The following is a 27,279-nucleotide window of genomic DNA, read 5'->3' as shown; positions in this document are numbered from 1 at the left end:
TTTGATCTTTATCCAAACCTTTTAGATAAGAAGTAGTACCGTTTTATAGGTGAGAACGCTGAGGATCAGAAAGGTGTACAGCGTTGCCCAAGCTTACACAGCTATTATGCTAAACCTTGGCTCCATCCAATGCCACATCAGTGCTCTTAACGACATCATATGCCTCTTGGTCTTGCTACCATCTCGTCTGGGGCTGCCGTCAACCCCCTGGTTAACCCTAAATTTTAAAAGACCAGAGCCTACGTTTCACAGAACTCTAAGGTCACCAAGCACCCTCCCCTGCTATCTCTCCTGACTGTCACCACAGCCCCCCGAGGTGGGCAGCACTACTGCCCTTACCCCCCAAATCTGGCTGCGACAATTATTGAGGGAGCCAGTAGCTTGTGGTAGACAAGCCAGAGAGCCCAAAGACGGAGTCTCCGCTCTACTACTTGGTGGCTATGAGTCCCGGGACAAGACACTTCACTGTTCTGTGGGCGTTTCCTCACAGATCAAATGCAAATTCCAGTCCTTACCTCAGGGTCTGTTGTGGACATTAACACAGGAATGTCCTCCACTGGGGAAGGTGATGAAGATGATCTGGGAGCGGGGCGTTAGATGGTACATGCGTGATGTTTAAATGATGTGGAACACCTGAGGAGAAAATTAATCTCTTTTCAATTCTTTTTAGAACCTTCTCTTTAGAACCTTTCTTTGCTTCGAAGAAAACATCTCATTTCCCTAGTTTGTCTTTAACATCTATGAACACCCATGTTCCTTTGTTAACAAAAGGACTTATCTCAGAACCCTAGACAATGAAATCTAGCCAGAATTATTAACTATGATCTGTTTTCATTTTATTTTTTAAGGTTTTATTTATTTATTTTTAGAAAGAGGGGAAGGGAGGGAGAAAGAGAGGGAAACATCAATGTGTGGTTTCATAGGCCCCCTACTGGGGACCTGGCCCCCCACGCAGGCAAGTGCCCTGACTGGGAATTGAACCAGTGACCCTTTGGTTCATAGGCTGGCACTCAGTCCACTGTGCCACACCAGCCAGGGCTAAAATATGTTAATTTTTATCATTACCTTCTGCATATGACAAATGAAAGAAGTTATATATTTATGATAAAGACAAATTTTTCTTCTAAAGTGAATTTAAATTTTAAAAGTGACTCAATTAAAAACCCTTAATAAGCCGTCCTACAACTAAGTTGATCTGGCCAAACCCACAAAGGTGAGACCCACAAAGGTAAGACCTGAGAGGTTTAAATGTGGGAAACCCCGACTTTGACAGCACGGCGAAGAGTGCCCGGCACACATAAGCGCACAGTGTGAGCCGTCGGTTATCACCACCACCGTCGTCATCTAGAGGCTACAATGTGGTGGCTACGATCTGCAGTCGACATTTTCCACAGGAGGAAACTGAGCGCGCGGGGCCAAGCGGCGCCGACAGCCCCGGAACCAGGGCGTGAGGGCGGAGAACCCGGGCCGGACTCCAGCCCGAGGACGCCCTCCGGGTGATCGGCACCTCAGTCCCAGAGCATCCGGCCTGGCCCTGCCGCCCTTCCACTGTCCCGATCCCCTCCTCACCGAACCGCGCTCCGAACCTGTCCCAGCGAGCGACCCACTCCAGGAGGCGGGGAGATTGCAGCCCGCGCACCACCGAGAAGCGGAAGGAAGGAGGAGCAACCGGAAGCGAGGCGCAAAGACCGGAAGTGAGCGCGAAGGCCGGAAGTGAAGCACGAAGGCCCGGGAAGGTAACCGGCCTACGGTGCAGCCAGTGGCTGGGTGACGTGGGACCCGGAGGTCGGGACCACTGGGTTGCTGAGTTGTCTGGGACTGTCCCAATCGCCAACATCCTCACGCTGCCCTCTAAAACCAGGAAATGGAAGATGCAAGGGCAATCTTTTCTAATAATTGATTACAGAGAGGGAAACATCCATTTGTTGTTCCAATTACTTGTGCATTCATTGGTTGCTTCATGTATGTGCCCTGACCAGGATGGAACCCGCAATCTTGGTGTATCCACGCTCTGAGCACCTGGCCAGGACTGCAAGGGCGAACACTCAAAATGTGTTTCCTTCATTCTTTCCCCAGTGCCCCAAGTCCAGCATCTAGTAAGCTCTCTGCCAAGCATTTGTGGAAATGAACTGGCGTTATGCCCAAGGTAACACAAGAGAGTGGTAGTGCAAGACTTGGACCCCTGTGGATTTGCCTTCACAACCTGGGTTCTTAACTGTCATATTCACCCTAACATCCACACTAGTCAGGACAGCAAGTCAGAGAGGGCATTAACCTCACCTTACATGTGTTTTTACCACAGGTGCACCAGTAGTCTCCATTTTCAACCCAGTTTGCCCAAGGCAGTCACAATTCTAAAGCAGCATTTGACAGCTTCAAGCATTTTCTATCCCCGGCAGGAACTGTATGGGCAGGGTTTAGGGCATTTGGTGTAAATCCTACTTATCTAGAGGTAGACACTGATGTCTTGAATCCCTCGTTATATAGGGAAGCTCCTTCTGCTATGGGGGCAGGCCACCCGAGGGTAGTTCAGAGAGCACAATACCACACGGGGGGGGGGGGGTAAATCAGCAGCTGGAACTGGGAAGCTGGCCTGGCCTTGGCCACCTACTGAAAAGTTCCTTGCAGATGAAGAAAAGACACAATGGTTTATAGTAAACATTTAATTGGTTCCATCAGCAACTCCAGGACAAGTTTCCCTGAAAGGGAGGCAGAATAAATCTACCCAGAGGATCATGAAGTGTGGGGGTCACTGAGGAGGCCCCCAAAGTCACTGACCCCACTCCACATTTCGAGTGGCCCCATAGAATGAGGGTTGGGCTGATCGAATGTGAAGGAGAAAAGGGAAGCACGGTGAGGAAATGCAGGCTCAGGCCCCTATCTTTGCCTACAGGATGGGAAAGGGAGGGCGGAGACTCCCCACACAGAAGAGCTGGAACTACACATTCATTTTGCAGAAGAAAACAGATGAGCCTCTTTCCAGGTGTCTTGTATTAGGAACCCCTCCCAAGCAGTCTTCCCTCACGCCTGTTGTCTTTCCCATTCTGTATTCCAACTTCTGAATTCTATGGAGTTCTATTCCCTACGGGGTTCCTGGTTCTGGGTTCTTGTTCCCACTCCATTCTGATTCCTGACCCCCAGAACCTTTCCAGCTCCCTTTTCCCAGCTTTTCTAGGTGAATTAGGTAGACCTGCTGCTGACTTTGCTCGTCGAGGGTTTTCCTTTTCTTGTGGCAATTCTAGGCTTTTTCTCACGCCTGTTGTCTTTCCCATTCTGTATTCCAACTTCTGAATTCTATGGAGTTCTATTCCCTACGGGGTTCCTGGTTCTGGGTTCTTGTTCCCGCTCCATTCTGATTCCTGACCCCCAGAACCTTTCCAGCTCCCTTTTCCCAGCTTTTCTAGGTGAATTAGGTAGACCTGCTGCTGACTTTGCTCGTCGAGGGTTTTCCTTTATTTCTTGTGGCAATTCTAGGCTTTTTCCCATCAGGAGGGATTTGGTTCAGAATGTTCAGCAAGTGGGTGGCCCAGTAGAGACCAGGGAATTCCTGAGAGCCTGGTCTGGTTTCACCTCTTCCCTTCCCACCCCACCTCTAACCACTAGACACACTACGTTTCGAGCAACTAAAGGTAAAACTGACGTTTTCCATGGGACTGGTGGACTTGAGATGAGGAATCTTACGGGGAAGACATAAAAGGTTGTTCTTCATTCGGAGAAATTACAGACTGCTTCCGGCACAGGGGAAGGAGTGGGTGGGGAAGGTGGGAAGTCTCCGGGCAGAGCTGTAAGTTCTCAGAACCCTGTTCTCCTTCAGCTCCCCACTGTCTGAGCTGAGCATTAGCCCCCAGAGTCCTCCAAGATCTGAGAGAGAACCAAGACAGCAGAACTGGGAGCTCCTCTGGTCATGGCTGCCCTGAGGGAGAAGGGGGATGAGGTGGAGGCAGCAGCAACATCACTGAAGAGGTGAGATCTTCAAAGGGATCATGATCCGAGACTCCATGTGTCGCACCAGGGGGACTGTGGAGAGAGGCAGAGGTCCCAGAGGTCACAGAGGTGAATGAAACAGGCTAACGCAGGAAAGTGGTGCTTTTGAAGGGGGAGAATGCCAGGGATGCTGAGACAGGAAACGCCCCATTGCCCTTCTGGAATGACCCATGGAGAGCCCCATCTTCCAAATTGTGGAAGAGGGGACTTAGGTGGTGTTGCCATATAACATTTAAATATTTTCCATAATTATACGTTTCTTTTCCTGAGCTTTTGGAAAAAAATAATAGCGTAGTAAAAAGTAACTTTACAGATCCTATTGCTTAGGGCAAAGCTAGGTAAAGAACAAAGTAGGCGGATTTAAAGAAAAGTACCAAAAAAATAATTGTAGCAATATTATACTAGTAGGACAAAAGCTGGGAGGGGTTCCTCAAGTGGCTGAGGTTTGAAAGAAAGATTTAGTTCAATTGCCTCATTTTACAGATGGAGAGGGTTGCAAGTTGGAGTGGGTCAACCCAAAGTCACCCTGGAGGTGAGAATCCTTCTTCCTGTGCATACAAATTACCTACAGTTCTTGTTAAAGTGCAAATTCTGATTCAGTGGGTGGCATAGGGGGTTGAGATTCAGCATTTCTTAAAGGCTCCAAGGGATGCTGATACTAAAGGACAAGCTCCTGTTCATTCTGGGATGCTCCAGCCACACCCCACCTCCCCCCACAGTCCCTGGCACACAGCCAGGGGCAGTGTAGGAGGCCCAGCAAAGTGACAACTTGCTGGAAAATATTTGCTGCATGCTTCCTCTGTGCCAGAATCTGGGTGAAGCACTTTTCATAAATTAGCACCTGGAATCCTCCCTCTAGTCCTCCAAGGCAGGCACTATCACCATCGCCATTCTACAGATGAGGAAACAGCCTCGGCGAGGTGGACAGCCATGCCCAAGGTCGCAGGGCACACCGAACTGCTCCACTTGTCCGAGGCAAGGACCTCCTGGTTGTTGTATCTTCTCCTAGAGCACTCACTTAGGACTGCCTGGGTCATGTGGAGTGTGCCGCGAGGACAGAAGCCCAATAACTCGTTGCTTTCAAAGCAAGTTCCCCATCCATGGAAGGAATCAAGTGAGGCTCCTAGCAGATGACCTCCAAGGTCCTCAGATGCCCCCACCGCCCCACACCTCCCACCCCGGCCCAGAGGAGGCGGTACTCACCTGTGTAGTAGACATTTTGGTCCCAACCTCTCTTCCTCCAAGCTGCATTTCTAGTCTCTTCCCGAGACTGCAGGTCTTTATAGGCTGTGGGGAAAGCATTGCCTCACCTTTGGGCACAGAGGATCTGACCTTGGTACCCAGAAGAGGGCCCTCCTCCCACTGCTCCAAACCCTGCCCTGCTGTCTTCCTCCCGGATGCCTCGGAATGTAACAAACACTGTCTGCTTTGACAATCTCATCTGGTAAGTACATTTGTAGACAACTCTCAAATTTCTATATATCCACCCAGAATTTGCCCTCAGCCCCCAGACTCATTTATCCAGTGCCCACTTAATATCTCCACTTGGATGTGTCAGCATCTCAAGTGCAACATTTTCAGGGCTACAAACTCCTGAACTCCCTAACCTGCTCCTCCGAGGGCCTCAGTGACACACTGCTTCCCCCTCAAGACTAATTAACCTGGACTTTTCAGCATCCTCACCGCCTCCACGTTGGCCAGGTTATCACCTCTCCTGCCTGAGCTAGGGTAACCGTTTCCTGTTGCCTCACTTTCTCTCTTGCTCCCCTACAAAGTGCTATCAGCATAGCACGTGGCAGCCACAGGAATATTAGAACACACATCAGGCCATGTCATGCTGCTAATAATGCTGCAGTCACCTCCTGTTGCATTTGGAATAAACCTCAACTCATCCCCATAGCCTGCAAGGCCCCGCCTCATCTCCTCACACTCCTCCCTACTCTCTCCCACCAGCCTCCTTGGAGATCCTCAAAATCCTGAAGGCCCTTCCCCAGCACAGGGCCTTTGCACGTGTTATTCCCTGTACTTGGAATGCCCTTCCCTAGTAATTCACAGCTGGCTCCTTTTCATCCTTTAGCTGGGCTTCCACTTTTACCTCCTTAGAGAAGCCTTCTCTGTCTGTTTCAGCCAACTTAGGCCCCCATATCTTTCGTCATTTCTCCCTATCTGTGTCATTTGTAATAATCTGAAATTATCTTTGTTAGTTTATTATGTCTGAGGTGGTGTCTCCCTCTGCTAGAACGTTAAGTTCCACAGGGTACTAATGTATTTGCATTGTCTGCACGAATGACAATGGAGTAAGAATGGAGAAAGGGGACTAGCAGAAGGCTCCTGGAGGGTCCCCAGCCTACCCCAGAGATGGTGCACAACGTAGAGCTCTCCTATCTGTGAGAAGAAGCCGCCCACCGCCTCCTGGTTCTCCTGCCGGTACTTGATGGCCCGAGCCCTGGGACAGCAGAAGAGTGTGGGGAAGAGGCCAGGGCTAGTACAAAGGGCCCCCTGAAGTGTCCCCAAGCTGATTTCTCCGCCACACCTCAAGGGTGAGGGCTGAGGTGGGGCCCCCAGCTCTCAGAGATGGCTGGGAAATGGGGTGACAGAGGTACAGCTGTTGGCTGGGTGTTATTCCAGGGGATCCTCTAGAAGATCCTCACCTTCTGGTTGGATCCTTCTCCTGGATACATGAGGGGCAAAGTTCGCAGGGTTCCCTGCCACGTGGCCCTGGGAAAGGTGGCACCCCAGGGGAGGGGACTCGGCAGGGCAGATGGGCAGGGCCGCCCCACCCGGCCCCTGGCACTGCCACTCACCAGTTGTTCCCCCACTCGATCATGGTTCCCGGCTGAAAGAGAACCAGAAGAGACTGGAATGAGCTCTCACTTCAGATTCCCAGGGTCCCAGCTGGGAGAAGAGGGGCAACGTCAAGTCTCCCCAGTTCCAGGGTCACTTGGCCTGAGGGCCCTGACTTGCATCTGGGTGTGCAGGTATGCACGGGTGCATACACCCCTCTGGTCTGAGCCCAGAAGGCGGGAGAGGCCGGAAACCACAGTCTAGGTGTTGGGGCACAGGGCCCACCCACCTTGGGACACCTGTACAGCAGGGAAAATGGGACCAGGCAGGGATCTGGTGGGAGGAAGGCACCTTAAGCTTGTATGTCCTCAGCTCATAGATGTTGGGACCTGCTCTGGGCTGTGGTTCATTCCAGAAGCTGAACTCGAGGAGCATCTGGTTTCTCCTGGACAGCAACATCTGGCTGCGCTCCTTTCGGAACTCCAGATACTCCTGTGGGCATGGTGGTCTGGGCATGACATCCAGGAAGCACTCCCGCCGCCCCCCTGGAGTGTGTCCCATGGGCTGATGGTAGAGGCAGCCCCCAGCAGCACACAGCTGGACCAGAACCAATAAGCAGAGGTTTGCCAAGTGGATACCAACATACCTTGTTGTTTTTGAGCTTGTTCATGCAGTCCATGAGGGCTGGGTAGCCACCCGAGAATCGCCACAGGTGTACTGTTGTGGGGTGAGAGGTTCAGGTGAGGGGGCCCTTGGGACCCTGCCCTGCGCACCCCAAGATTGGCTAAACATATATGTAAGGGGGTGGTCTCCAGCTTGGTTCTCTGGAGCACCAGGACTCTGAGTTTCCTTTGCCTTGGTGGGGATAGTGCTGGGTAAGGGAGACCCCAGACACAAGCCTGTAAGACTTAGGTTTGAGCTCCAGCTCTGCCAGATGGTGCCCTTTGACCCCTCTAGGCTTCAATGTCCTCATCCTGAAAACAACAATAATGCTCCCACCCAAACTGCCTTCAACAGCAACAAGAGAATCTGATGTGAATTTTCACCCAAGGCACAGTGGCACACTTACAGCCAGGCCTGTGGGGGACAGGCTGGACAAAAGGAGGGCGTAGGTCTGATGGGCTAAGATGGGACACTGCAAAACAGTGGATTTAAAAAAGGAACCAAGGAACAGAGCAGCATGCAGAGTATGCTACCTCACGTGTTTAGGGGTGGAGGGACATCTCCAGAGATGCTGGTCTATGCGCCATCTCTTGATGGAGACCCAAGAGATTATGACAGGAGAGGTCCTGGGGACAGAGAACTGAGACCTGGGGATTGCAGGCAGGAAAGAAGCTTACTTTTCATTCACTGAAAGCTCCTGTCCTATTTGAATTTTGTATCGTAGCTTCTGTACTGGGTTAAATATTTCCCCTATGCCCAAGTTCATGCCTGCCTGGGACCTTAGAATGTGACTTTATTTGGAAATATAGAGTCTTTGTAGGTGTAATTAAACAAATATTAGGTCATACTAGGTTGGCCTTATATTCAGTGACTAGTGTCCTTGTAAGAGGGAGATTTGGACACACAGAGAAAGGACACCATGTGAAGGGAAAGACACAGAGAGAACAGTATGTGCCTAAGGAGGCAGAGATTGGAGCGTTGCATCTACAAGCCAAGGAATGCCAAGAATTTCCAGCAACCACCAAGAAGCTTGCCCTAGAGACTCTGTAAGGAGTATGGCCAGGCCCACACCTTGATTTCAGACTTCTGGGCTCCAGAACTTGAGAGAAAACATTTCTGTTGTTTTAAACCACCAACCAGTTGGTACTTGGTTATGCCAGCCCTAGGAAACTACACCTTGCAACAATAAAGAAACACAGTTACTGTGCAAGAGAAGAAAGGGAACAGAGTTGCCATCCTTCTGAGAATGGATGGCACAAGGGAGGAAAGCTCCCAAACGATTAGTTGGGCAGGCAAGAGCTGCGGGTAGTTGGCCTGACAGGTGAGGGTAACCAGCATCTGGAACCTGAGACTCTTGCTACTTTCGTCCCCAACCTGTCCTTCGCCTGCCTTTTGACTCCATCTGTGCCTTGACTTTTCCCATCTGCAAATGGTCTGAACCTATGGTGTAAAAGGCCCTTCCTGACGGGAAACAGCAAAAGTACTGTATGAATGGAAGTCTACCGAGACGAGGAATGCTGACCTGTGGAAGAGAAATTAACTTAACACTGGGGGACCAACGGGAAAAAGTTACAGGTAGGGCATTCTAGGCCCAAGAGAAGAAAGAATTTTCTAGCAATGAAAGTGGTTCTTCTAGAAGATGAACCAGTGGTTCTTCAAAATTCAGTGAAACGTAGACTCCTGAGCCCCACTCCTAGGGATGGCTCACAGAGTCTGCTGCCCAGCAGATTCTGTGTGAGGGACAACACTTCAAGGAACACAAAACACAGGACATGCTTTAAAAATTCAGGATCCAATTCCTCAAAGTTCATTTCTGAACTAGCAAACACACGGGAGAATCCCAGTGGTGCCGCCGGAGCTGATTAAGTTGTACCTAAAGTGGGAGAACTGTAGGGGCTGGAGCCGAAGACACTTTGCTTTCCCCGTGTCCCTTTTGATGTATAGATGACTGTTACTGAAATGGAATGCAGGATTAAGAAAACCTATCTGCCTATCATGGACTTTTTTAAAGACACAATTATCAGAGCTATGAAAGGATGAGGTAGGTTGGCTTATGAGATAGTGAGCTCCCCATTGCTGGGAGTGTTTAAGGCAAGCTTTGAGAAACTTCTGTCAGGGAAGCTCTAGAGGATCTCCCTGTGCCGTGTAGAGTCTAAGTCAGCACTACACAAAAGCACTTTGTACCATGGTGCCAATGTTCTAAAGCTGCACTGTCCGACACGGTAGCCACAAGCCACATGTGTCTATCAGTGGGCACTTGAAATGTAGCTGGTGTGACTGAGAAACGGAATTTTTCGTTTCATTTGATGTCACCTAATTTAAACTTAAATAGCTACATGTGGTTAGTGGCTACCTTCCTGGACCGTGCCAAGATCTACATGCCAAGGCCGCTTTGAGTGGCTGAGACACTGTGGGTCAACCAAATCCATATGTGGGTCTTAGTAGCTGATGCCAACTGAGGTGGGTAAGTTGGAGTGGGATGGAGCGTGCTGGGGAGAAGGAACCAGCTCAGACAAGAGCCCCCGTTCATTCTACAAATACATGTTGAATACTGGGGATTCAGTGGTGAAGAAAGAGAGGCAGGGGCCCTGCCCTCCCAGAACTCACCACCAACATGGGGAGGCAGAGAAGTACTCCACAGGGTGCATGATCAGGGCTGTGAAGAGGCAAGTTCAGGGGGCTGGGAGACCACAGGAGATACCTGACCCAGCTTGGGTGGAGGGAATCAGGAAGGCCTCCAGGAGGAGGTAATGTCTATGCCAACATAAAAGATGAGTAGAGGTGTGAGCCAGGGAAAGCGGGCAAGGGAGAAAGACTGCTTCCGGCAGAGGAAACAGCAAGAACACTGTGGAACTAGAGGGTGAAACTGTCATGGGCAGGACAGTGCAGTAAGCAAGAAGGACGTGGAGAGATAAGATCAGAAGCTGGGCAGAAAAGGACCTGCAGAGCCTCATGGGCCACCCCAAGGGCAGAGGGGAGCCAACACAGGTGTTTGGGCAAGGGAGTGAGCCGATGAGAACTGCATTTACAAAGACCCCTCTGGGCGCTGCTGTGGAGAGGGAGTGGAGGGCAGCCAGGTGTAAGAGGTGCTGGGGACCTGGGGAGGGTGGCAGTGGCGCTGCAGAAGTGGGCACCTCACCTGCCTGGTCCTGCTCCCCATACCACGTGTTCCAGTTGCCCACGAGCGAGCAGGGGTAGTCCTCATCCAGGTGCAGCTTGGGCAGCACAGCCTCCCTGTGGGAGGGGTACAGAGATGGGAGAGGGCTCACACCAGCCACCAGGCCCTCTGGGCTGGGTGTCAGTCTCCCCATGTCTAAGATGCAGATGCTGGAAAAGACATCCTTAGGACTTCTGGCTCTGAAATTTACATCCCTGGATTTCTGTAAGGAGAATGGGGCTGGGATATAATCTCTACCCAAATAGGCACTGGAACAGGTGGATGGAAGAAGATGCTCACGTCAGGCTGTTGTAGGCATCCAGACACTCGGGCTTCACGTTGTGAACTGCAACAGAAGACAGAGAGTGGGAGGTGAAGCAGGGGGTGTGTGTGCAAGTGGGGAGCCAGGGTCCGGGGAGCCCAACAGGGCCAGGGCTCCCAGGACAGCTCAGGACATCCCAACCCCTCTTATCTCCCAGCTGAAGCCTTGCAGGCCCTGGAAAGGCAGGCTGGTGGGCGCAGCAGCCACTCACACTGGATTTTGTAGAGGTTGCTGGTCTCCTTCTTGGACAGCAAGGTGGAGTGGGCGTCCTTCCGGGGATCCACCTTGTGCACAAAGAGAGAGCGGAACCAGCTGCCTTCATTGTCCTTGGAATAGAAGCTGTGAGACAAAGGAATTCAGAAGGACATGCAGGGATATAGGGAGCCTCGGCCCTTCCATCTGCTCAGGTGCCCTGGTCCCCTAGGCTGGTGACCCACATTTCTGGGAACAAGGCCACAGAATCCCATGGCAGCTCCAGAATGTAACATGTCATTGGAGCCAGCTGAGCAGACCTAGTCTCTTCAACAGAGATCATGGCTGCCCAGTTTGCTTCCCGAATATTTGAAGAGCCTCAGGAGGCCGAGAGAGGCAGCCTCAACTACCATCTATCTCTCCAGCCTCCCCACTCTAACCCCTTCCAAGGGGCTCCCCCCTTGGGCCACACAACTGCAGCCCTTTGCCAAGAGGCAAAACAAACCCAAACTCACCTTGCTGGATGCCCAAAGTCCTTGACAGCCCAACCTATATTGTCACCCTTCTGGGTCCTCCCCCACCAAGTGTATATGCCACTCTCCAGGTATGCTCCTCCCTAAACACACCAGGCTCTTTTACTCTGTGCTTTCCTTGCAAGTTCTGTCCCCGCTGAGAAGAATGCTGCATTCACTGTCCTTCCTAATGCTCACACTACACTGGGCCTGTGCCCCTTGCCAGCCCCCACAAATGGATAAATAGCCAAATAAGCTTTGTGCCTGAGGAGGTCACAGTCACTGGAAGAAACGAGCCTTGGAACACAAAACCCTGGGACAGCCCAGGCCAGTAAGCCTGAACGTAGCCTCTGGCAATTTGGGCAGGCTCTCCAGAGGTGTCTCCAGATCTACAGGGCTGATGTGGCCCACTGAGGGGGTAAAAGGCATTGCAAGGCAAGATTCATTCATTCATCCATCCAACACTTAATTGACAAATATCTGCCTATGTATTTCACCAGGGTGCTGTAAGAATGAATGAATGACTGAATGAATGATGTGCTTTGTTCAGAGCAGAAAAAACTATTACCAGGTCCTGCCAGACCATAACTGCTTTTCCCACACAAGGTCCCAGCAGCTTCTAGCCAGGCCTGAAAAGCAAGTCTCCCGCTGGATGATTTCCGGCAGTGGAGGCCCTGTGAGAAGTCCTCCCCTTTTCTGAGCCCTTTCTGTGGCTAGAATGTCTTATAATTTCAAACTGATTACATTTTCCCCCCAACACATGGATCAGTCACTCAGATAGATGAAATTTAAAAACATCTTAAAATGGTAAGCACACTTGTATGAACACAAAGAAAGGTGAGTAAGGATTTGTCCCAAACTGTCAATACTGCTTAACTGGGAGAGGGGTGAGGGAGATGGTTAAATTTGTCTTTATTCATTACAATTCGTAAAGCTAAAAAAAATTGTTTTGCCCTGGCCAGGTAGCTCAGTTGGTTAAAGCATTGTCCCAATATGCCAAGGTTGTGTGTTCGATTCCTGGTCAGGGCACATACAAGAATCAACCAATGAATGCATCAATAAGTGGAACAACAAATCTGTGTCTCTCTTACCTTCTCTCTCGACCCTCCCCCTCCCACCCTCTCTTTCTCTCTTTCTCTCAGATCAATAAATTTAAAAAAAATTGTTTTAAGTGTTTCTGAATTCATAGTCCTTCTGTCACTATGCATATATTTGCTTCGTTAACAAAAACCCAAAAAGACAATTATCCTCAGATGGGTGGTGTGGCCTATGAAAATTGTGGTCCAGAATAAGGGAGTCTCGCTCTGCAGATAATATTGGCTGAGGACATTCTCTGTGCCAGGGATCTGCGATCAGCTTTTCAGTAGCATGATCCACTGAATCTGTGTAATGATGTTATAGTGTTGATACTATTACTGTCCTCATTTTTGAGACCAGAAAATAGAAGGTCAGGGAGTTTAAGGAACTTGCCCAAGGTCACATCACAAGTCAGGGGCAGAATGTAGGCAGGGACCAACCCAGAGCTCTTTCCTCTAAAGCCAGGCCCCACCCTGGGTCAGGAGCTGACGTGGGGAGCTCCAGGCAGATACTGTGAAGAACCAGGTGAGTTTCAACAAAACCACTGGCAGAGGGACCTGACCTTTGATTTGAATGTGGAGTGGATGCTTCCCCTGGAAGAGGTAGTGGCAGGGAGAAGATCAGCATCTCCAATTTGTCAACCAAGACCTTTGCTCCAGAACTGGACTCCAAGTAATTTATTAACACCAATACTGGCCAAGATAAATAGCCTAGCGGCCAGCCCTGGAGAAAGAGCCTGGAGGCTGGCATGCTGGGGAGTGGAAGGGAGACCCAGGAGCTCTCATGGGCCCCCACATCTTCCCATCACTCTGACCCTTCCTGCCCATGGGCTTCAGTTTCCTTAAGTGTCAAACGAGCAAGGCAGAACAGCCTGTTTCTGAGAATCTTTTCTACAGGTAAAACCCAAGGAGGGACCTGTCCAAGATCCTAGGGCAGGGTCTGCACTGGAAGCCAGCATTGTCGGGTTCACATTTCCAATTTCATTTTCTCAGTGAAAGCACAACCTTCTCTTATTCCTGAACTCCCCTTGAGCTCTCTCACCTTGCTTTCTATTTTTCGGTAGCTCCTTCTAACACACACTTTTTTTTTAATGTGCCTTGTTTATTGTCTCCCCACTAGAAGCAGCCCCACGAGGACAGGGACATTGTCTGCTGTGTAGCCCTGCTGTCTCCCCAGTGCCTGGAACAGTGCTGGGCACAGGGCACATGTTCAGTCGTGTCTGGGGAATGAAAGGAGTGGTAGGGGAGCTCAGCCAGAGCTGCAGGAAAATGGTGAAAGGTGGAGGGCAAGAAAGCAAAGAAAGGGTGGAACTTTGCTCAGAGCATGGACACAGGGCTCAGGCGCCCTTTCTATCCCCCCCACCACAAGCAGAATTAGTGCTTTAAGGCACAGGTTCTGGGCAAACTTGGGTTCTGATCCCAGCTCAGCTTCATCTCTCTGAGCCTCATAATCCTCATCTGTAAAATAGAAGCCAGAAGATGGGCCTTTTAGAGAAAGGGTTTTAAGTGGCAGTGGCAGCCAGTATCACTATTCCTACCTAAATTTCTAACTGATCTCTGGGATCCCTCCTTTCCCCACTTTCCCTAATCCGTCCATCAGTTTTTGTAAGGCGCCACTTTTGTGATGCTATTCCTCTGCTCCAAAGTCTTCTATGGCTCCCCACTGCCTACAAAACAAAGGCTGGATGTCTCCACTTGGGATTCTACCTCTCATCTACTTTGCCAAGCTTTCCAGAGTTAATTCTTGATTAAATTTGATAACCACAGAGCCGGGATTTCCCATCCCAGTGGTTCTCAAACCCACAGTACCAGTGTCACCTGAGGAATTCTCAGCCCCATCCAGGACTCCAGGAATGGGCCCAGTGACCTGGGTTTTAACGAGCCCACCAGGGGATAATGATGCACGCTCAAGCTTGAGCATCACTGCTCTAGAGCCATCCCGGTTTATTTATTTTTCATGTAATCTCAGTAAGCCGTCCCAGAAATACAAAAGGTTTTGTTATATAAATTCTATTAAGAATGCCTCTTAGGCCTAGAAAACACAATACAGCTTTGTCCAATCTTTGGGAAGGATCTGCCCCAGCTGGACCAGTTCAGCCCCTTCCACAAAAACACCTCTCACATTTTCCCCCATTCCTTTAATTTTCATATGACTACATCTTGTCTCCCCAAACACACCGGAAGCCACTATCTAATATCCTTCCGTCCCCCAGGATTTGTAGCACCGTGCTTTTGGCAGAATTGCTCAATATTTGTCCCAGATGAGAACTTTTCAGTAGATGACACATTTGCACCCTTGATAGGGAGCAACAGTCTGATGCCTCCCCCCATGAAACTGCTCCGGAAAGTTTTATTTATTTGCTGGGAAGCTGGGATCTAGGCACATTCTGAAACACTCGTGTTTTAAGTTGGCTGACTTTAGAAAGGGCCACATTTCTGCTTACTGTTCCATAGTGTGTCTTTAGAAGACATACTAGAAGAACTACAATTTAAATACTGTTAACAACAGGATTACTGGTACAGCAGATAACTGCTGTCTATTGAGTGCTTACTATGTGCAAAGAGCTAATCCTTACAACATGTTTTGAGAAAAATGAGGCTCAGAGATGCCCCAGGCCTTAATCAATGACCAAGAGGATTCCAACCTAGGTCCATCTGATTTCAATGCTCACAAACCAGCGAGGCCAAAAGGGCTGCTGCTGTCCCTCTAGTGACTCCAGAGAGGTGGAGAGGACTGAGTGAGGGTCATGTGGGGTGGGGATGTTCGCTTGTATCCAATGTGGGACCAGGGAGTCGGTAACTGAGGGACTTGATAAGTGTTCTTCCACATGCAGTTACAGCAGTCCTGCAGAATACAACTAGCAGGGATCACCACTCCCACTTTTCAGAGAAGAAAACCGAGGCTCACAGAGGTTCAGTGCCTCATCCAAGGTCATTGAACGAGTGAGGAGCAGCAGGTGGCCTCTATGTCTCATTATCCTGTGTGACCTCTGGATATCTGTCACACAGATGGCTTCTACAACTGATTCTGTAACCCTGGGAAAATGAGGTCCCTTCCCCAGCCTTGATCTCTCCATCTGGAAAATAAGGGGCTTATAGAAGATGATCTCCCCAAGGCCCTTTCTGCCCTGATATATGAGGGGCTCATATATCAGGGCAGAAAGGGGCAACACCTGTTATTTGTTCATCAGCCTCACACCATGGCCTTTTTTTATGCTCTACAACTCCATAAGATATGTACTATTTTATCACTCTCATTTTATAGATGAGGAATCTAAGACTTCAAGAGGCCAAATTACTTGCCCAAGTTCACCCCCAAGAATGGCTGAATTAGATTTGCTGGTGCCAAGCAAATTCCAAGCTATTTCCATGATACCAACTTTCTCTCCAAATATTAGGCAGTCTGGTGGAGGCGCATGCCGGCTCCTCTTTCCCAGCTGTCCCAAGGCTCCACTGCACGATGCTGCTCTAACATCTCAGGGCAAGCTCTAAGTTAGCTCTGCAGCTTCAAGCCTGTGCAGGGGCCAGGAGGGACCCCTGCCTCCTTTCCACAGGTGAGGGGACAGGTGTCCTCACTTCTTACCAAACGTTCTTAAGTACACACTGTCCTGAAGCCTGTGCCAGGGGTTGGGGAAACAGAAAAATGAGGTGACGGTCTAGCAGGGGAGCCAGGCAAGGGTGCACAGGGTGGTAAGTGCAGAGATGGGGGAAGTACAGGGTGCTGGAGCCGGAGGAGGGAGGGGCCGCCCAGGGCCAATCAGAAAGGACAGGCCCTGCCTCGGCCCACAGCAGGGCCCAAACAAAAGCCCAGACTGAAGGCATGGGCCAGTCAGCCTCCCTCTCCCAGAAGGCCACCACTTGTGGTGCAAAGAGCACTGGGTCTCAGGAGACCAGGATCCAGACCCAGTGTTGCTACTGAACGGCACGGGGAGTGACTGGGCAATTCCCATCCATTCTCAGGCCTCTTTTGCCCCACCTGTACTGTTCAGGGTTGAGAAGCAAAGGGTCTATGCAACCGTGGCTCTTGGGGATCTTCCATTGTTCTACCTAAGCCTTCCCCTCAGAACTTCCAGAAGGGGGAGCTGCCTCTCCTAGGAGCCCCCAGTGGGTACCATCTCAACAATCAACTGCAAAGGCCTGTGGGGAAAAGGCCACTCATGTCCTCCCCGGCTCCCACTCTCCAGGTTCCAGGACCCGCCCCTCTCATTCACCTCCACGTTTCATTCTCTGCCCAGAGGCAGGCATCCGCTAGGACAAAGACCATGTACGTATCATCTCCTCCATTCTTGCCCAGGGTTCTTCCCCCGGCCTAGATTTGGCCCCTGCCTCTAACCCATAGATTACAAGCTGGAGTCTCTGCGCATCTCCGATGCTCTGATGCTGGTCACCCGCCCTGTACCCCCACGCACACCACCCCTACCCGGCCCGGCTCTCACCGCGCCGCAGAAGCGGCCGCAGCATCTGCGTTGCGGGGTCCGGGGCCCCCCAGCAGCCGCCGCGCCGCTGCAGAGATGCTGCACAGCCGCGGAGCCATGTTGGAGCTGAGCAGGTTGGGGGAAGCCCCGCCCCCGAACCCGGCAGCGGAGGAGCGTGATAAGCCCCACCCCCTCGACTAGCCCCTTCCTTCCGCACGCGGCCAGGTGGGCGTTGACTTGGCGTAGCTCTTTCCCCACTGCTCGACAGACGCTGGGTGTAAGGAAGTTGGGGTTCTGGTCCTCTGAGCCCTTGCAGCTCTGCTACTGATTTGCTCTGTGACCTTAAGAAAGAAGCCCTTTCCCCACTGCGGGCCTCAGTGTCCATTTCTGTAAAATGGGAGCGTCGAACAATGATGGTACAGGGTTCTTAGCTGGGCGTTGAGAGATGAGTGTTCGAGTAAGCCCCCTGAAAGTGTACGTTTCTCTGGAGAAGAGGGGAGCAGTGGTTATCACAGTGTCAAAGAAAACAACCCCCCTAACAAGTTAAGACTGGCGAACAAGGCTCTGGGCTGCAGGGAAGCTTTCTCTCGCTCATTTCCTTTTCTCTGCCCGGGCCTCCTGGGGTCCCATACCCTCCTTCTGACCTGTTCAGCTCTAATCCCTGCTCAGCCCACAAACCCCCAGATCACAGACCTCAGCAGAGGCAGAGAGCCTGCAGAACCCATCCAGGGCCCAGGAGCCTAAGGGCTTCCAAAGGGGCCTGGAAACATGCATGCGCACACCCGAAATGAATGTCCACCGCTGACAGGTGGCTCCCTCCTGGTATGCTTGGAGTGGGGGAGTGAAGGGCAGGCTTTAATTTAGGGCTTCCTTCGGCAAGTATTGAGTCTGCCTGGCTAGTGAATGCGCTAAGCTCTGAGAAACCAAAGATGGCCAGAATAATAAGCCCCCAGCCTTTTGGGGACTTTAGGCCTGGCAAGGGAGACAAAATCAAATCAGTACTGACTTAAAAAAATTAATTTTTTTTTAGCGAGAGGGGAAGGGAGGGAGAAAGAGAGGGAGAGAAACATCGATGTGAGAGAGAAACTTTCATCGTTTGCTATTCATAGGTGCCCTGACTGCAGAACGAACCTGCAACCCAGACTTGCGCCCCTGATGGGATTGAACTGACGACCTTTCATGCTGAGGACATCGCTCAACCAACTGAGCCACGTTGGTCAGGGCAGCACTGACTTTTTTGTCAATTGAATTTATTGGGGTGACACTGGTTAACAAAATTATACAGGTTCCAGGTGCACAGTTCTACAACACATCATCTGTGTACTGTACTGTATGTTCACCGCCCCTAATCAAGTCTCTGTCCACCACCATTTATCCCCCCATACCGTCTCCCACTTCCCCTAACCTCTCCTCCCCCCTGCAATCACCACACTGTTGTCCCTGTCCATCAGCACTGACTTCCAGCCCCTCCAGGGCAGGCAGGCACCTTAGGCCTCTCTCCCTCAGCTCTCCTGCCTGACACTTAAAATATTTACTGAATAAGAGAAGAGTTTGTACAAAAATATTTTTGCCAATTGCAGTAGAGGCTGTGAAGTATGGGGAGCTATGAGGACTTATAATGGGAAAGAAGAGAAAAAAGGGAGGACCTATACAAACTTTACACGTTAATGATGGCTTCTATAAGAAAGTTAGGCTCAAACTATGATTTTTTTCTAAAGTTGCTACAATGAACATGCATTGTATGTGTGGTTTATTTAAAAGGAAAACTGAATGTCATCATGATAAATGGAAAACCTGAATCAACTGCTGTAAACAGGCAGAACCATCAAAATAAATGCAATGGAAACCAGTGTGGCTGCTGCCTTGCAGCTCAGGCAGAAGGCTGTGAGCCTGAGGCCTGCTTTCTGTGTTATCAAAGAGCATAGACAGCGGTTAGAGACACAGCAGGGCCCAGTGGTTCCTGGGGTTACCAGAGGGACCAAAAGGGAGTGAGCTCCTAATTCTGGAAGTCACTGTGATTGGAGGGTTCCCAGTCACAGCCACTTCAGGAAGAGCCCAAATGGGTACATGGAGGCGCAGCAAATAAGATGTCACTGGTGTCTGCAGTGGTCGTGAAGGTTAACAGGGTGGTTCTCTGGAAAACAACCCTGCATTTGAGAACAGACAGCAGCAGGCTGTGGGTTACAGCTTTGTCAGATGCACTTGAACATGAGGAATGTGGCAGCAGAGATGTCCATTTCTTGGGAGCAAGAGAAGGTAATTTACTGAGTTCCCTGAACAAGAGTCCTCGCCCTGCTTGTGTCCCGCCCTTTGCACCCTCCTTGTGTTCACTGAGCATCCTGAGCTGGGAGGGAAGTCACAGGTGCACGAACTTATAGATAAACAGGACTGGATTTCTAACATGACATTACCTGTTTTTAGCCATATAACTGCAACAGGAAGTAATAATAACATCACTTTAAAGGGGATTGCATTTTAAAATAGTCTTTAAAAAACTTACTTCAAACAAATAAAATTATATTCCTCATTTTCTGATACAATTCCAACACATAATCTGCTTCATCTTAAATATAAGCTGTGTTACACCAAGGGTGTTCTATTTGCAATACTTTACATATTATTTATAATTTACTCTAGCTATAGCTCTTTGTGTAAAATGTAAGTGCCTCATTTTTAGCTAAGAAACATACAATCTTTTATTGATATTTTACATTTACCCCTTTCCCCAAAAATACGTGATGCATTTTTCTTGTGGTACAATGTGTTTCATATGAATAAGAAGTGTGGGTAGCAACAGAAAATAAAAAGATGTCCCTGGTGTATCTCTGATCCATGTGACTCAGTTGGTTGGGCGTGGTCCCACAAAGCAAAAGGCCACTGGTTTGATTCCTGGTCAGGTCACATGCCTGGGTGGTGGGTTAGGTCCCTAGCTGGGGCACATATGAGTAGCAACCAATCAATGTTTCTCTCTCACATAGATGTTTCTCTCCCTCTCTTTCTCTCTCCCTTCCCCTCTTTCTAAAAGTAAATAAGTACATAAATAAAACCTTTAAAAGATATCACTGGTGTCATTTGGTGGAGCTGTCCTTCCCTTAGGAACCAGGTGTAGCAGGCATGGAGAGGTGGAAGTGACCGCCTCCATTGGGCCTCACAGGAGGCCTGACCTTGGACCTAAGCTTTAAAGGATACATAGAGAAAATTTGTGAAAAGGGATCAGAGCAAGGAGAACCTTAAGCATAGGAAGCAATGTGTGCATAGTACATAAAAAGGCCGCCAGGAAGAAATGGGTCCAAACTGTTCAGCACAATCCAATGTAATTAAAGGGTGGAGATTTTGTGGAGGAAGCTATTCGCTCAGGACAAAGAATACTTTTCTAACAATGGTGTGAACAGCCTTGATGACCTGTCACTGGAGATGCCAACAGAGGCTGCATAACAACTCAGTGGCCATGTAATAGAGAGCATTTGGCAGTGAAGCCACAGGAAGCCAGGACCCTTGGATGGGGTGACGATGGCCCTTCTGTTTTAAATGGAGAGTCGTCACCAAATTCTTGGTGTTTCTGGCTGCCTCTGCTGGGGATAAGAAGGGAGGGCTGAACCGCAGCCTCCTTTCGCTGGTCTAGGCATTTTCAAAGCAGGTTGTCCCATTGCCCGCCCCCCTCCCCCCCGGCAAGTGGGGCAGGAGGATCAAACTAGGTGGTTCTAGGATGCACCCACCCCTGACCCAGAGTGATGGGAAATGAACTGCAGTGTGGAAGCTCACTTGTCATACAGTTTCGAGAACCCCACCCTCACCTCACCTAGGATGGCCAGCTCATTCCAGTTTGCCCACTGTCTCAGTTTTATCACAGAAAGTCCCCCACCCCAGGAGACCCCTCTGTCCCAGGGAAACCTTCCGGAAGGTTTGGTCATCGTAACCGTGGCCCTCTCCCTCTCCCCAGGACATAACAACCACTCCACCCCATGAACCTTTTTTCCTAACTGCATTCGCCTTGCTTGAAAGGAGGCTCTCTCTTGTGGCGCTCCGCAACCTGCAACGCCAGTGGGCTGAGAAGCTGGTCTGAGTGGATTCCTGCCCCGTGGACCGTGCATTCTGGGCAGCAAAGCTGGGAGATGTTGGACAACAAGTCCGCCAATAAGGAATCAGGCCATTTCCAATTACTGTGGAACAAATTACTCCGAAATTTAGCAGCTTGACACAATAAACATTTATTATCTTACAGTTTCAAATGGGTCAGGAATTCAGGAGTAACTGCTTAGCTGGGCCGGTTCTGGCTCTGGGTCTCCCACAACATCGCACGCCAGATGCTGGCTTGGGCCGGGAAGGCCTGACTAGAGCTGTAGGATTGGCTTCCACGGTGGGGTGCTCACACCCCTGGCACCTGAATGCTGGTTGTTGGCCAGGAGCCTCATTTCCTTGCCACATGGGCTTCTCCAGGCACTGCTTGGGGGTATTCACCGCACAGCAGTTGACTTCCCCCAAAGTGAGTGATCTGAGGAAGTAGGGTGGAAACTTCAAGGACTTTTATAACCCTCCCTGGCTGGTGTGGCTCAGTGGGTTGGGTGTCACCCTGCAAATTGACAGGTTGTGGTTCCATTCCTGGTCAGGGCACATGCCTGGGTTGCAGGCCAGATCCCCGGTTGGGGGTGTGTGAGAGGCAACCGATGGATGTTTCTCTCTTTCTCTTTCTCTCCCCCTTCCCTTCTCTCTAAAAATAAATAAACATAATCTTTTTTTTAAAGAACTTTTATAACCTGGCCTTGGAAGTCACACTCTGGCATTTCTGCATATCTCAGTGGTTATACACGTCAGCCCTGCTCAGTGTGGGAGGGGACTCTACAGGGATGTGAATACCAACACTTGAGAGTTACAGGGACCATCCTGGAGGCTGGCTACCACAATTAGGCTCTGCACTAGACCCGACTTAATTATTCAGATTGGATGCAGCTCTTCAAGCAGTTTTATATGAGCAGGCCACCCAGCACCACTGTCTCCTGTTCTAGGATCTACCCCTCTCCTTCCTCTCTGAGGTTCCTTCCCCATCCACCACGGAGTCTGTGACATCTCTTTCTCCTGCACCTGTCCATCCCTCTCCTCTCTGCAGAAAGCTGACCCCTCTTTTCTCCCTTTCTCCCTTCCCAAAGTTGCCCTTATGGAATCTGCCTTCATAACTCATTGCCAAGGCCTGTTGCCTAATTTGAGAAATGAAATGAAAGGAGCCAGGGACAAAGACAGATGGGCAGTGCTGGGCGGCGAGGAGCAGGCAGGTTCATAAGTGTGAAATATGGACAAACCTGCCATCATCTATTCTCTAGGACAAATAGATCATCACTGAATGGGCTGCAAAAGAGCAAAGAGACAAATTACCCAGCTGTGGCAGTGTCACCTGCTCCTTATTTATGGGCTTTTATGCTCAGGCCCAACTGCTCTCAGAATTTCATTGCCCAGCTCTTATGGGACCCCAAACAGGAGTGGAAGGAACAAGAAAGCTTTTGTGTCTCAGCTGGGGCATGAGCCACACTGCCAAGTCCCAGCCTTTCTGTGTTTTGCATCACATGTGCAGATATGAATTATGCAACTTTGACAAGTGCCACATAAAACCATTAACAAAGTGCCATTCCGTGTATAAATTGGAAGTCGTACAAATGTCAAAAAAAAAGAAAACAGTTTAACTCATTAGGTATGGAACGATTTCAAAGCATAGGGATGGAATGAATTATGAACTCTTTATGCTACTGCCACAAGGCGGCGCCACCGTAGCTGGGAAACAAATGACCACAGGTGTCATTAGGGAGCAAATCACACTGTTAACATGCCTTGGACTCCTGCGATTGCTTTTTCCCCACTATGGAGCTGTTATTTTGCCATTCCCTGTCATTGTGAGCCGCTTTAAAAAGATATAATAACAACTCAATTCACGCATTCACGAGGTAGAGATGCTAGTGGTGAAAAACAGACCCGCAAATCAGTATCTTCGGAGTAGGTATTGGACGTGATAAAACACAAAGAAGACTGAAGCACCTCCACGGCAGGTGGTGCTGTTCATTTAGGAGAGTGCCATAGGGTAGAGATAATGCTGCAAAGACACAAAACAGCCTCAAGAGCAAAAATATGGCAAAATGGTTGTAGATTTATGAGCTGTGCAAATGCATTTGATCGCCTACTTTACATTCATTCCTACGGGGGGGAAACGTTCTTGGTACATAACGTTTTGAATCGTGTGAAGTTTACAGAAAGCATCCTTCCTGAAAAAAATGTGAATTTCCTGGACCTCCCCAGCGATCCTCGTGTAAGAACGGTTCCTGTAGCCTGCTCCTGGAAGGGGAGTGTTATGGGGTGAATTGTGTCCTGCAAAATAATAGAAATTATATACTGAGTCTTCACCTCCAGTTCTGGGAACAGAACTCCTAAAACTTTTGTAATTCACTATGTGATAAGAGCACTAGCAGCACTTTTTGTTCAGATATTTGGTCTTTGACCTTGGCTCATGTCACAGAGCTCCTAAATCACTTGGAATTTCCTGAGTGATAGGAACATCTTTTGTTCTAATGAGGCGATGCTTGGTGGGCTTCTGGATGGGGGCTGGACACCAGATAGATGAAGTCATCGTTAGAAGCTTGGAACTTTAAGCCCCAACTCCCATCCCCCTGGAGAGGGAGGGTGCCTGGAGACGAGCTGATGGTCGATCATGCCTGCATGGTGAAGCCACCATAAAAAGCCAAAAAGCACGGAGCTCTGAGGGTTTCCATGTGCTTGAAAAGTGATGCACCCCAACTCCAGAAGGACAGAACTTCCTGCTCCCCAGACCCTTCCAGACCTTGTCCTGTGTATCTTTTCAACTGGCTATGCACCTCTGTCCTTCACTGTACAATAAACTGTAAACCCAAGTGTTTCCCTGAGTTCTGTGAGACATTCTAGCAAATTATCAAGTTCAAGAAGGAGGTCACAGGAACCCCCATGTATAGCCAGTCAGTCAGAAGTACAGGTGATGACCTGGAACTGTGATTGGCATCTGATAGCGGAGAAGTCTCATGGGATTGAGCCTTTAGCCTGTGGGGTCTGACCTAACTCTAGTTAGTGTCAGAATTGAATTGAATTATAGGACACCCAGCTGGTGTCACAGAGAATTTGCTGGTGTGGAAAACACATGCACTTTGTTCCAGAAGTATTGTGAATGTGCAAGTAAAGGAGAAACACGAGAGTGCTTTTCCCACACATGTCCCCTGAGAAAGAACTATTGAAGTCCTAACCCCACTCAGTACCTCAGAATGTGACCTTGTTTGGGAATAGGGTCTTCATAGAGGGAAGCAAGTTAAAATGAGGTCACAGGGTGGGCCCTAACCCAACATGACGGAAAAGGGAAGTCTGGACACAAGGACGGACAGACATGGGCAGTGGGAAGGCAATGTCAGGACACACAGGGAGAACCCACGCGAAGGCTGAAGGGACGCTGCCACAAGCCAGCGGCGGTCTGGGGGTACCAGAGGCTGGGCGAGGAGAAGGAAGGACGCTCCCCGACAGGAGCCTGGCCCTGCCGACACCTTGATCTCAGACTGCTAGCCTCCAGAACTGAGCCAACACCCTTCTGTCGTTCTAAGTCACCCAGCAGGTGGAACTTTGTTATGGCAGCCTTGGGAACTAATATGGAATGTCAGCTCAAGACCCAAAGTATTGACTACAGCAAAAACAAACAGAACAAAACAAAACACAGGAACAGCAGCAAATTGCAAATCAGGCACAAGCACGAATTTTAGGCCAGAAAACAGCCATTTCATTTTTTAGTGCCTGCTGGAGACAAGGACCTTTGTTCCAGGCAGCTCACACTGTCCTTGGAAGACAATGGGCCCAGAGCTAGACGCCTGAGCCAGGTGAGGTTGAATGAGTCGAGGCACGTTCCTGAGCCTCAGGCTGCAGACAAGCCAGAGCCTCGCAGTTTGCTTTCTATCTCCACCCCACTCCCAAAAGAATGTGGTGTGGCTTACGAAAATACATCTGGAACATCTGTCCAATCGTGAGAAAACATAAGACAAACCCGAAGTGAGAGACTTTTAACAGATAGTTGGTGGATACTCTTTAAAACTGTCAAGGTCATAAAAAACAAGGAAGGATTGAGGAGTTATTACAGACTTCAGAAGAATAAGGAGAAATAACCAAATGTTATGTGAAGTCCTGCATAGCATCTTGGAACAGAAAAGGATAGTAGTAGAAGCACTGGTGAAATATGAATAAGGTCTTTACTTTAGTTAATAGTATTCGTATTAATGTTAATTTTTTCGTTCTGATAATTGTACTATGATTAAGTAAGATGTTACTATTAAAGGAAGCTGAGTGAAGGATATAATAGACAAGCTCTACTATTTTTGCAAACTTTAAGTCTAATATTAGTTCAAAATAAAAGGTTAAAAATGATAAATATGTAAGAAATACTTTGCTACATAAAGAGTTGACCTAAGAAAACCAAATAAACAAAAAGCCTTTAGGTAAGGGCTCCATAACTGTGTTAAAAGAAATACAGCTGGTGCAACAAATAAACAGTACATGGGTGGGGAAGAGTTACTGCAACGTGAAGAAAAAGGGCCGGAAAAATAAGATGAAGCCAAAGGTAAGGCAAGACCAGGTACAATTTATTGCCAGAGGCTGAATTCAAGTTTGGCTCTGGGGTTCTAATGCCAAGAAAGAAATAAGATTGGGTACATGGTTCACAGTGTGTGTAAGAGAGAAAAAAAAAAACCCAACATTTACATCCATAGATGGGAAGTTACTATGCAGCCCTTAGAAAATTATATTATAGAATATTTAATGATATGGAAAAATGTTTGTAAAATAATGAATGAAAAATTAGCAAATCACAAAGCAATATGTAGTATAAAGCAGTGGGCCAGTGGATTATGCAAATTAAAATTGCTTTTTCTTTCTGCATGTGTCAGGTTTCTATTGCTGTGTAACAAACAACTACAATTGTAGTGGTAATTACATTTGTCTCGTGGGTCTGGATGAGTCTAGAACCCCGGGTCTGGATTCCAGGCATGGTGTGGCATGATTTTCTGCTCAGGGTTTCAAAGGGCTGCCATCAAAACATCAGCCATTCCCGGTTCTCATCTGAAGCTCAGGATCCTCTTCCTAGCTCATTCAGGTTATTGGCGGAATTCAGGTGCTTGTGGTTGTAGGACTGAAGACCTTGTTCTTTTACTAGCTGTCAGACAGGGACCAGTCTCTGCTCCCAGAGGCCACCCAGAGTTCCTTGCTACGTGACTTCATAGGCGGTTCACAACATGAATGTTTGCTTTCTTCCAAGCTCATCTCTCTGACTCCATCTCTGACTTCTAGATCCCCTTTTAAGAGTCACCTGATTAGGTCAGTCCCACACAGGACAATCTCCCTTTAGATGAATACAACTGATTAGGTATTGCACCTGGTAAAATTAGGTAAAATCCTTTGTGCCATATAAAGTAACATAGTCATGGGAATAATATCCCAACATATCCATAGGTCTTGCCCACACCCAAAGTGGAGGGTTATACAAAGCTGCGGGCCATTAAGGGACATTTTAGAATTATGCCTACCACTTGGCTAGTTTTCAATTTCTTTTTTTATAAGACACATGAATTACTTACAAAATAAGGAAAAACACAATAAAATTTGTTTAAAAAATACAAAGCAAACCTACCTCCCGTGAGAACACAAGTGCTGGAGTGAGAGAGATTTCTCTTGTGAGCATCCATTGAAAGGATGCTGTGTGACCCTCTGACAGCTAAATCTCTACCGTAAAGATCAGAATCTCAGGGCTGTTCCTTCTAATTCATACCCTCAGTGCAGGACACTGATTTCAAGTCAATATACAGTAAAAGTAATTCTGTAAGTGGTCAAAAACGAGAGTTTAGTTTTTGGCAGAAACCTCAAAATCCAGATGTAGGTCAAGTTGATTTAATTGTTGAGATGAGTTGATTTAATCTGGGGTTTACAGATGTGCCTTGGACAAATCTTTCCCAGAATCTCCTAAAACCATATGCAACATTTTTGTGAATATGTGCATTACATTGAGGAGATAGTCCACCGGTTCCATCAGATTCTCAATAGAGTGTTTTTGACTCAAAAAATTAAAGAATCATTGCTCTAGAGCAGGATTTGTTTATCTTGGGATTATTGATACTTGGGACTGGATAATTCTTTGTTG

The 27,279-nt window shown here is 48.8% G+C and overlaps 2 protein-coding genes across 4 annotated transcripts in view; both read right to left on the bottom strand.

The window, feature by feature from the left end:
• THOC5 (THO complex subunit 5) overlaps positions 1 to 1,688 on the bottom strand; it is a 29,383-nt gene extending 27,695 nt beyond the window's left edge. For 2 of the 3 annotated variants that reach the window (XM_024566876.3, XM_024566878.3), the window contains exons 1-2: positions 1,570 to 1,688; positions 516 to 633 (exon numbers count right to left, since the gene is read on the bottom strand). The gene's annotated coding sequence lies outside the window, so the exon portion shown is untranslated. The remainder of the gene's footprint in view (positions 1 to 515; positions 634 to 1,569) is intronic. The other variant, XM_024566877.4, reaches the window with a different exon arrangement.
• Positions 1,689 to 2,648: 960 nt separating this feature from the next.
• NIPSNAP1 (nipsnap homolog 1) lies at positions 2,649 to 17,255 on the bottom strand. Its single transcript, XM_024566978.3, has 10 exons — positions 17,127 to 17,255; positions 11,122 to 11,249; positions 10,889 to 10,934; positions 10,571 to 10,665; positions 7,415 to 7,485; positions 7,120 to 7,260; positions 6,789 to 6,820; positions 6,336 to 6,430; positions 5,188 to 5,271; positions 2,649 to 4,017 (listed from the first exon to the last, which is right to left on the bottom strand). The coding sequence occupies exons 1-10, from the start codon at positions 17,222 to 17,224 to the stop codon at positions 3,953 to 3,955; spliced, it is 855 nt and encodes a 284-aa protein (XP_024422746.2). The 5' UTR covers positions 17,225 to 17,255; the 3' UTR covers positions 2,649 to 3,952.
• Between the last annotated feature and the right edge of the window lie 10,024 nt (positions 17,256 to 27,279).

This window comes from Desmodus rotundus, chromosome 7 (assembly GCF_022682495.2).
Source record: "Desmodus rotundus isolate HL8 chromosome 7, HLdesRot8A.1, whole genome shotgun sequence".
In the NCBI taxonomy this organism is placed as follows: domain Eukaryota; kingdom Metazoa; phylum Chordata; class Mammalia; order Chiroptera; family Phyllostomidae; genus Desmodus; species Desmodus rotundus.
Note: the sequence above shows the minus strand (reverse complement) of the source record. Positions and strands in the feature narration are given on the sequence as shown.

Excerpts from the sequence above, each read along its gene's own strand:
- NIPSNAP1 (XM_024566978.3), bottom strand. The coding sequence starts at position 17,224 with ATGGCTCCGCGGCTGTGCAGCATCTCTGCAGCGGCGCGGCGGCTGCTG. Across the intron at positions 7,486-10,570 it reads TGGGGAGCAGGACCAGGCAG|TACACCTGTGGCGATTCTCG; the intron begins GTGAGGTGCCCA and ends ACCCCACAACAG. Across the intron at positions 6,431-6,788 it reads ATCGAGTGGGGGAACAACTG|GGCTCGGGCCATCAAGTACC; the intron begins GTGAGTGGCAGT and ends CTGCTGTCCCAG.